Below are 10,327 nucleotides of genomic sequence, written 5' to 3'. Positions count from 1 at the left end.
ACTACTACTACCACTACTACCACTACTACTACTACTATTCTACTACTATTCTACTACTACTACTACCACTACCACTACCACCACCACTACCACCACCACCACTACCACCACCACTACCACTACAATTACTACTACTATTGCTACTATTACTACTACTATTACTACTACTACTACTACTACTACTACTACTACTATACTACTACTACTATACTACTACTACTACTACTATTCTACTACTACTACTACTACTACTACTACTACTACTATTAATAATAATATCAATATTATAATAATGAACATGATGATGATGATGATGATGATGATAACAAACAATTACAACTATAACTCCATCAACTAAGATCAATGATGATGATAATAATAATACTAATAATGATGATGATGATGATGATGATGATGATGATGACAATAATAATAATAATATATATTATTATTATTATTATTATTATTATTATTATTATTATTATTATTATACAATAAATAATGATGATGCTGATATGACGACGATGATGGTTAGAATAAGTTTGCTGTTGATGCTGATTCTGATGGATATCAGACTAAGTTTAGGGCAAGGCCTGTTGAATAGGCTTAGGTTTTGAATCGTCCTACTCAGTAGGCTGTAGACCTGTCCTACATATACAGGTGGTAAGCCCAGCTTTACGAATAAGCTGTCAGTCGTCGAAGGACAAGCTGGATAGGACACATCAAAGTCCTCGTCATTGTTGTACAACTATTCTCGCTCTGTATCCTTGCGGATGTTAGGCACGTATGTAGGTAGGTAGGTAGGTAACTAGTTTAACGTGCTCGTGTACCACTGGGGTTTCGAACACCCTGCGGATGTTAAAGAAGTATTCGAACCAGCCAGCGTCATGCTGCTACAATAACATATAATATCAGGTTACACGTGGCATTCTCTGAATGGCGGCGAACCGAGGACCCCCACTTGAAACGTACGACTTGCAGGTAACGCGAAGAGATAATCGTCGGCAAAGCAAACACTCTACACCGGTTACCTTTAGAGTGGCACGGACAACAAACCGAGCGGCTACGTTTACTTAATCCTTTCACGATCAAGTGGGCTACGGGGCGAGTTATTGCATATTCATACTTAAGCGGTGTGTACGCCATGAAAAGAAACAAAGAAAGAAAGAGAGAAAAAAAGATTGTAGAGCAGGAAAATTATTCGAATGGGCTCTTCAAAAATTTGTTACACAATGCCACCTAGCGGTAGAATTGTGTTCGCCGACAACTACTTGTCGCGTACTGATTTTTTTTTAAGCCTGTAATTTGGTGACACTGTCGCCTCCACGATCCCTATCAGTTAAAGCTTCATACAGACCGATTGGTCAGACGAAATCCCCCATTGTTGGATCCAACATACTGTCGGTCCCTAACTTCTTGACGTTTTCACGGACCCAGTAAATCGGAACCGGCTTATTAGGGGGAAAAAATGTCCTTCCCTCTCATTGTCCCATTTTATTCAGCCAATCAGTAAACAGATTTTATCTAGCGCTCGATCAGCGCTAATTTGATGGGCGGGGCTTACCACGTGGTTTCTCTTTCAGTAATCTTTTGAGTTTTTGTATTCATCCAATCTGCGATTTGCTTGAAGATGTCACTTGCCGATCTAAAGACACTTATTATTTGCTGATTATTACAACAAATAACACACAATGTTTGATCAGCTATCGCGCAGTTGGATAGAATAATTTTAGAGAATCGCATCGCATCATACGAGGTGCGTTACGAACCACCCGTATTCCTTGTTTGGTAATTAGGAGCTGACACTTGAATACGTCAGTTGGGGGTTGACAAACCTACAACAGAGACTTGTAGTTTATCAGACCACTGATAGAAAGTTTTTGTTGGCAACTGATACCGAGCCACCGCATTGTTTTTTTATATAATCAAATTCTACATTCGGAAGTTTACGAGAGAAGAGAAAAAGAAAATCATTGTTTGACTTAATAGTCTGATTCGGGAACACGAACTCTGATGTCAATCCGATATACAGAACAATTCAGCAGACCGACGAAGTTTCTGATAACTTCACGAATAAGCATTGGGAAATCGAGTTAAGGCTTAAACAAATATATATTTTAAGACTTTACATTTTTTGTGTATATATTAATATACAATTGTGACAATGTCTGACAAGCCAGACTCACCGCCCAAGAGCCCAGCGCCTTCTGTGCCTAGAAGTTCCTTCTCCATCAGCAGTATCCTCGGAGACACGGAGAACAAGGAAGATAAAACGGACGAAAGTGATGACAAGTGTACAGAGTCTAAGGATGCGATCATCTCGAGTATTTCGGACATTTATTCCAAGTACCAAGTGTTGTCAGACGCCACCCTGTCAACCAGGCCAGGATTGAACTTCTGGTATCCATGGTATTCATCGTTCATGCAGTCCCAAGTCGATTTCAATGGTAAATACTTATAATAATTCTATGACTATAATATAGATTTGTATTTCAAAATATATTTATACTGCAATATTTTTTTATTGGAAATATTATCTTATCTTGTGCCCAATATCTTGTGTGTGTGTGTGTATATATATATATATATATATATATATATATATATATATATATATATATATATATATATATATGTGTGTGTGTGTGTATATATATATATATATATATATATATATATATATATATATATATATATGTGTGTGTGTGTGTGTGTGTGTATGTGTGCGTGTGTGTGTGTATATATATATATATATATATATACTATATGCAATAAACGATGTTTCAATCAATCATCAAAAGTAAATTGTTGCAGTATAAATATTCTCGTATCTTAACTAGTAAATAATTATTATATAAATCTATCTTCAATAGTAGTTTATTGTATTAAATGTATACAATCATTCTGAATATATAATTTAGTAGAACATAATTTAAAAAAAAAAAGAATATTTTTTGCTTTTCATAAAACAGTTTTTATGGCTTTAGTGGTACAATATTAAAAATAAGAACGTGTCCCCGATATTAAAGAATTATAACAAAACATATATTTACTGTGAAATACTTATATAAATATATTTTCAATAACCTCAATACATGTACACAAATGCAATGATAAATACTTATTTTAAATATATTATCCAGTAGAAATTAATTATAATATACATATATCATTTAATGCACAATTATCATATAAATACATTTTATAAATCTGCAGCAGTAATTCATTGAAATTATGAATGTATCTTCATAAACATATTTACTGTATAATTTAATAAAGATTCGGCGATGATTGTTTTTCACTTCGATATATCACAGTATTAACTGCAGTAAATATGTAAATAATTATCCTGTAAATATAACAGCAAGTGTAAATAAAATATTTCATCTGTAAATAATTATAATGTAAATCATTATATGTTACAGCAAGTATAAATAAAATTACATTATATAATCAATCCTAAATCTTAAAATTAAATTACAGAATAAATAGTTCTTCAACAGTATTTTCTTTAAAAATATAGATGTTTTAAAATAAACAGCTATTAGTGTTTTAAGCACAGAAATGTATTTTGTGAAAACACTAGAATTTTTAACATACTCTTTACTAAGTTGAAAATGCTAGACGACGCACGTAATTCATAAAATGTACACACTTTACATTATGTTTATGTTGTTTAAACCAGCAGTTTATAATCAGTTATTGCAATTATGATTAGAAAATTCTCCCAGTGAAGTACATAATTTGAAATGTTTTGTTCCGTTGATTACAGTAAACTAATTAAAGTAATTAGACATTTATTTATATGATAATGTTAAGCAATGATTTTCAAAACAATTTCTATTTTTGTAAAACATCTTAGAGTGTATTCGTTTAAAGTATTAGTTTGGAAATTAACTAAAATTATTTTATATTCAGACTAATATTATTATCTTCCTGAGAAATAAAATCACTGTGATACACAATTAAATATTTGCTGTAAATACATATGCAAACTTATTAAAATATTTTAAATAAAATAAATTGTTAAACTGATGGCTGTTCTAGAAATTAACACATGGAATGAATGAATGAATGAATGAATGAATGTTTTAACGACACCCCAGCACGAAAAATACATCGGCCATTGGGTGTCAAACTATGGTAACGCAAACAAATAAGGTGATGATCAACATCAATATAAAAATTCAAGATTTAAATAAAAACAGTGTAAAGAACTGTGCAAAAATACAAATATCACAGATAGATACTGACTTTTACTCAAAATTTAAATTTGTGCTGTATTGGCCATTCTCAAAGAGAATGTTACACCCCTGCACCACGGTAAGGTTACAGCACGCGCAGGGGGAAAACATTTGGAGATGCAGGGAGTTATTATTGTCTCCACACACGATTTCTTATAGTTTTACAAGATGCTAAAAAAAGAAAGATCAAATGCTCTATTCAAAACTCAATCTCGATTTTGAATTTATGTAGAAAAAAAATCATTGAGAAGTGTTTATTTTAGTAAAATATGACTACAACACCCACTTCCCCTCCAACCCCCCCCCCCCCAAAAAAAAAAAAAAAAAAAAAAAAAAACATCCTCACAGAAAAAAAGAGATAGAAAAAAGCAAAACAAAATAAATAAACAAACCCCAACCAAAAAAGCAACAAAACAAAATAAATAAAACAAACAAACAATCAAAAAACGAAGAAGAAAAAGAATACGCAGGTACGAAAAAAGCAACGCACAAATTATTTCATGATATGAATGAAAAGTTCCTAAAGTAATTAAATAAAGTGGAATGGGGGTGGCTGAGCTAGACTACGTATCTATTTAACTTGAACTGATTTAAACTAGATCGTACTGGTAAATGGTTAAAGATACCAGTATGTATTTTATCAGGTTTATCAGTTATTCTACATGAACGGCTAATTTACGTATAATAAACAATTTATCAAACACTATGGACTCGTTATTACTGTTAGTAATATTTCCATATATTTACTTGTGTTTGACACCCAACAGTCGAAGTGTATATTTGTGCCGGGGTGTTGTTAAACATTCATTCATCCTGTTATTATTTGTTCATATTTGATTACTGGTAATGTAACATGTCTTTTCAGTATTTTAATAATGTCTCAAAATCCTCATAATAGGCATTACTACACAATACAATGCATTGTTGTTTCGTTTTCTTAAATTATCTCTCAAAGGCGTGGTCAATAAAATAAATATGTTAAAGTTTCATTTGTTTAACGACACCACTAGAGAACATTGATTTATTAATCATCGGCTATTCGATGTCAAATATTTAGTAATTTTGAAATAGTCTCAAAGAGGAAACCCGTTACATTTGTTTTTTAGTACAAGCAAGTTAAATTATTGGATTTTAACGTCACCATCTTCATTATACTGTTTCTGAGGGGGAAAAAAGGTGTGGTTTGATTATATCGTGACGTAAGCAGGAAGCAGTAAGCTGAACAATTGTGTATTATTATAGAATGGTATCGCGAAAAAAAAAAATCGATTTGCATGGATTCGTCGCTCGGTATTGCGTATATCGTTTCTTCTGTAAAGTCAAAGCCGATACTTTTATCATCATATTTCAGTGCTTACCTCTATGTAATTGTGCACTTGACATTTAACAAACAGACTGCGGCCGTATCCTCTCACCTTTTGAAATTCATTGTATTATACAACGAAAATAATCATTTAATTTAAAAGCTAAGGGTTTTTTTCAGTTAGGAAAGTCTACGTTATTGACACAGCTATATATATATATATATATATATATATATATATATATATATATATATATATATATATATATATATATGTGTGTGTGTGTGTGTGTGTGTGTGTATGTGTGTGTGTATATATGTATATTTTTATATAAATATGCCATTAGAACACTCCACTGGAGGTCTAGAGTATATCGATATAATGTGGGGTATTACCCCGCTGCCTTCACCGGTCTTCGGTTTAAATAATAAATAAAACCACATACTTAATGTTTTTCTGTAGCTATGTCATTTATTATTATTTTAAATTATGTGTCAAAGCCACACATTTCAAATGTAGCCCAACAATTGTCTTTATATAGACACTTAAGCATTGTTACTTTTAAAAAGTCCCATGACAAAGATATTGTCTGGCAGCAACTTTTATTAATCATTCTACTGGGCAAACGCCCCCAAAATGTAACCCAGGCCATTAAACAGTTTGTTCAGAGGACACGAACCAGAAGCTATATATCGAGTGCACCCCCGAACAAACCCACTACTGAATATGGAATTAAAAAACAAAACACCAAAAGGTATGGGAGTATAACTTTAATATGTTATACCCATTACTATATATATATATATATATATATATATATATATATATATATATATATATATATATATAGAGAGAGAGAGAGAGAGAGAGAGAGAGAGAGAGAGAGAGAGAGAGAGAGAGAGAGAGAGAGAGCGCCATAGGTCAAATATTGTTAAAATAGAAACAGAATTGTAAGTAAAATATTGCGACTGTACTTTTTGTTCACTTAGTGACGTCGTCTGGTGTCACATTTGTTTACTTATAATGTTTAATCTGTTGCTATTTTAACAATATTTGACTTATGGGCCTCATATGTTGACTGAAGGTGAAAAATATCCATATAATAATGGGTGTGAGATATGTAATTTACAGTCCTCATACTTTCTAAATAATTCTATATTTAGTACAGTCCTCATACTTTCTAAATAATTCTATATTCAGTAGGGTTATCTTTTTATTCTTTCTTTTTTATTCTTTTTTCTTTTTCCTTTTTTTTTTTTTGGTGGGGGGAGGGAGCACTTAGTATAGGAATAATGTAACCTGATTTATTACCCCAAAATAGACTATTCGCGTATGCATGAACATACATCGGTAAAACACGTACTCTGTTTACTATTCAAAATTCTGATAAAATACGTACTACTTCTGGTTAAAATATTCTGTATATGTTTGCATGAACGTATATGGATAAAAAGATGTACTATTTTTGCTGGTCATAATAGACTGTAGCTGTGTGCATGAATGTATATCAGTAAAGCGTGTACTATTTTTATTGGTAAAAAGACCGGTATAACACGTACTATTTCTACTGGTCAAAATATTCTGTGCGCGTGTGCATGAACGTACATCGGTAAAACACGTATTATTTCTACTGGTCCAAATAGTCTTGAAGCATACGCATGGAAGTACACATGTCACTACTTTTTAATAGTAAATCATCCGCGAAAGAAGTGTACCTTTCTTAGAAATTAATACATTGCATACAATACCTAAGGTTCAAAGCCTCTGGGTTTGTTTCCCGGTACTAGCTCCCACCCAAAGTTTTAAGGATTTAATAGAGAAATTAAAGGCACATTAATAGAATATTTTTATTATTACTTTTTAAAAATTATTTTATATATATATATATATATATATATATATATATGCATGTATATATTTTTGGGGGGTGGGGGGTTGGTTCAGACAGCCCATATAACTGAGGTGAGGGGCCAGGACAGCGTGTTTGAACCTTAATTGGATATAAACGCGTAAATCAAGTTCAAATGAAATGCCGCCTGCAGAGTGCAAACGGGGGAATCGGTTTTCTATGTTCACACTAATCAATGCGTTACATAGGATGGCACGATGGTGACTTCATGGACGGAAATACGTTCACATGTATTAAAGCGATAATATCATTTTGATATAATAATTTATTTATTATATTATAATACCCTAAAGACGCTTCAATATCGGTATCGATTTATGTGTTTCCGTGTTTACCAGAGTTCAAAGAAAACCGTTTAACAGTATACTGGTTAGAGATCAGTAGTTAACTAGGTTAACTATATACACTAACTTGCAATTCATTCATTCATTCATTTATTCATTGATTCATTCATTCATTCGTATAGTTATTCATTCATTTACTAACTCAAACACTCACTCATTCATTCATTCGTTCATTTATTCATTCATTTACAAACTAAAACATTCATTCATTAATTTTTCCATTAACTCTTTCATTTATTCATTCTTTGCTTCACAATAAATTAGATTTATTTATTAACAGAAGCATATTACTATTTTCTTCTAAACATTAAATTAAAATTATACTTTATATTTATAACTTGCGGGATAAAAATATATTTTTTATCATTTTAATGGCTTGTAACATTAATGGCCAGTTAATAGTTAAATTCAGTCCATGGAATAAAATTTAAACTAGACTACTATAATGATTGTTAAATTTGGAATGGCGGGTTTCGGTTATAACTTCAGTATTCTGCCATTGACACAGTTTAAAGATAATCTTTGATACCAGTATCTTCCACGTTGTTTCTTCTTTTTATTTCATTATTTCTTCTTCTTTTTTCTCATTTGTGTTTGTAGGTATTCGTTCGTTCTTATTCAACACGTTTTTTTTTACATCAAATGCATAAACATGTTTAAGGCATTTGCTATATTTTGTGCATTACTGTTACAAAGGAGAGATATCTGTTAAATATTCAGGTACATCATCGGGGAAGGGGGGGGGGGGGGGGGGGGGCGGGATGCTGAATATGAAGGAACCTTCTTTTACCTATGGGAGTTAGTTTTCAGGTGTTGAGTGGGTTTTTTAAATTTCGAATTCTTGAATTGCAAAACTGAATATTAAAATTTACAAAAGGCTCTTTCCAAAAAACCCTGATGATGTCCATTATATCACTGATATAAATAAAACATGTTTTCATTCGTTGTTGTTTGTCTTTTTTAGTGGCTGCAGCAGGGAAATCTCGAACGGTTCCGCCCTTGTCCAGGTCCCCTCTTCACTCACCTCTTGCCATGAAATCTTCAACACTGCGAAAAGACAGCGATCACGGCATGACGTCATTGAGAAAAGACAGTGACGCCATCATGTCGGACATGATGCCTTCTCCTCGTTCCCACAGCCGCGACGACGATTCTGGTGACGACGACTGTGACAAGGACATAAAGGACGACTGTGACAAGGACGGCAACGACGACGACGACAAAGACAGGAAGCAGAGGAAGAAGAAGACGCGCACGGTGTTCTCGCGGAGTCAGGTGTTCCAACTCGAGTCGACCTTTGACATGAAGAGATACCTGTCGAGCTCGGAGCGGGCGGGGCTCGCCGCCTCCCTACACCTCACGGAGACGCAGGTCAAGATTTGGTTCCAGAATCGCAGGAACAAGTGGAAGCGACAACTCGCGGCAGAGATGGAGGCCGCCAACATGTCCCAGCGTGCACCTCACCGCATGGTGCGCGTGCCCGTGCTCTACCACGACAGTAACGTCGGTTTCCCCGGCAACCGCTCAGACAGTTTAAGCAGCGGGTCTCCGCCGCTGAGTAGTTCAGTGAACGCGCTGTGCTACCCACACGGCTACCCTCACCTTGCCTCCCTTAGATCGCTCCACGGAGCGGTGTAGAGAAGGTAAAATAATAAAAATCTGAGACTTAAAAATTTACAATTACACAAAATGGTGCAGTTGTCTGTCCGTCCGTCCGACATTTTATTCTATAATAACGGAACTCTGAATTCGTTAATGATGGTGACACTGCAATTGGTGCGAACAAACTACGCACAACAACACAAGACAATGTAACTTATTTATGTGTGGAAATGTTCGTATTCTATGGTGCAGACGTTCAAATTGTCCCCAGATATATGTTTTTGCCAAGTGACAAGTGACTAAAAATGTGGCAAAACCAATGACCTTTTACTTGACTGCCTAAGTGACAGCATTGGCCGAGATGTGACAGTCCCGTGTCTGGGTGTTGTGGAGAAAGTCTATAAAAACCTATAAATTATTAATGTGCAATGGTATTGTTAATTAAAGAAACTCCTATGTGAATGTTTATAATAATATTTTTGTGTGTGTTTTGGCATTGTCATTTTTGTTCAGTGATTGTCCAAATAAATATTGTTTATTACAAATGTTTGGTTACTTTGTTTTAAAGCATGTGGTAATATTAACGGGGGAATGAGTTTCATGTGTTTTGGTGTCATTTGTATGTACACTATGAATGAATAGCATGCTAATACTGATTAAACGGACACCGGCCACCAAACCATACATATGGCGTAATGAATTTGTTTGCCGTCATAAACCACAACACGCAACTACCGCGTTCCCCATATTGACTAAGTTAAGCGTTCCAGTCTTGGTTGTTTTTGTTTTTTTCGCCGATCTCCCGCAAATAACATTTATTGTTTTAACATTTAATGCAGAAACAAGATAAGTTATTTAAAGAATGATCTGTAAAGCGCAGACCTTAGGTTAAGCCCGTGAAAATGGACACTAAGTTTAGACCTG

At 33.8% G+C, this 10,327-nt stretch overlaps 1 protein-coding gene across 1 annotated transcript; it reads left to right on the top strand.

Annotated features, from left to right (window-relative positions):
* The first annotated feature begins 1,699 nt into the window (after nt 1-1,699).
* Nucleotides 1,700-9,939, top strand: LOC121384204 (homeobox protein HMX3-B-like). The gene is made up of 2 exons (XM_041514479.1): nt 1,700-2,447; nt 8,766-9,939. Exons 1-2 carry the CDS (start codon nt 2,165-2,167, stop codon nt 9,437-9,439), a joined length of 957 nt encoding a protein of 318 aa, XP_041370413.1. The 5' UTR covers nt 1,700-2,164; the 3' UTR covers nt 9,440-9,939.
* The last annotated feature ends 388 nt before the right edge of the window (nt 9,940-10,327 follow it).

The sequence above is a fragment of the Gigantopelta aegis genome, chromosome 10 (genome assembly GCF_016097555.1).
Source record: "Gigantopelta aegis isolate Gae_Host chromosome 10, Gae_host_genome, whole genome shotgun sequence".
NCBI classification, from domain to species: domain Eukaryota; kingdom Metazoa; phylum Mollusca; class Gastropoda; order Neomphalida; family Peltospiridae; genus Gigantopelta; species Gigantopelta aegis.
The sequence above is the reverse complement of the archived record's forward strand: the minus strand, read 5'-3'. Positions and strand labels throughout refer to the sequence as shown.

Coding starts and splice junctions, on each gene's coding strand:
- LOC121384204 (XM_041514479.1), top strand. CDS start 2,165: ATGTCTGACAAGCCAGACTCACCGCCCAAGAGCCCAGCGCCTTCTGTG. Junction 2,448..8,765: donor GTCCCAAGTCGATTTCAATG/GTAAATACTTAT, acceptor TGTCTTTTTTAG/TGGCTGCAGCAGGGAAATCT.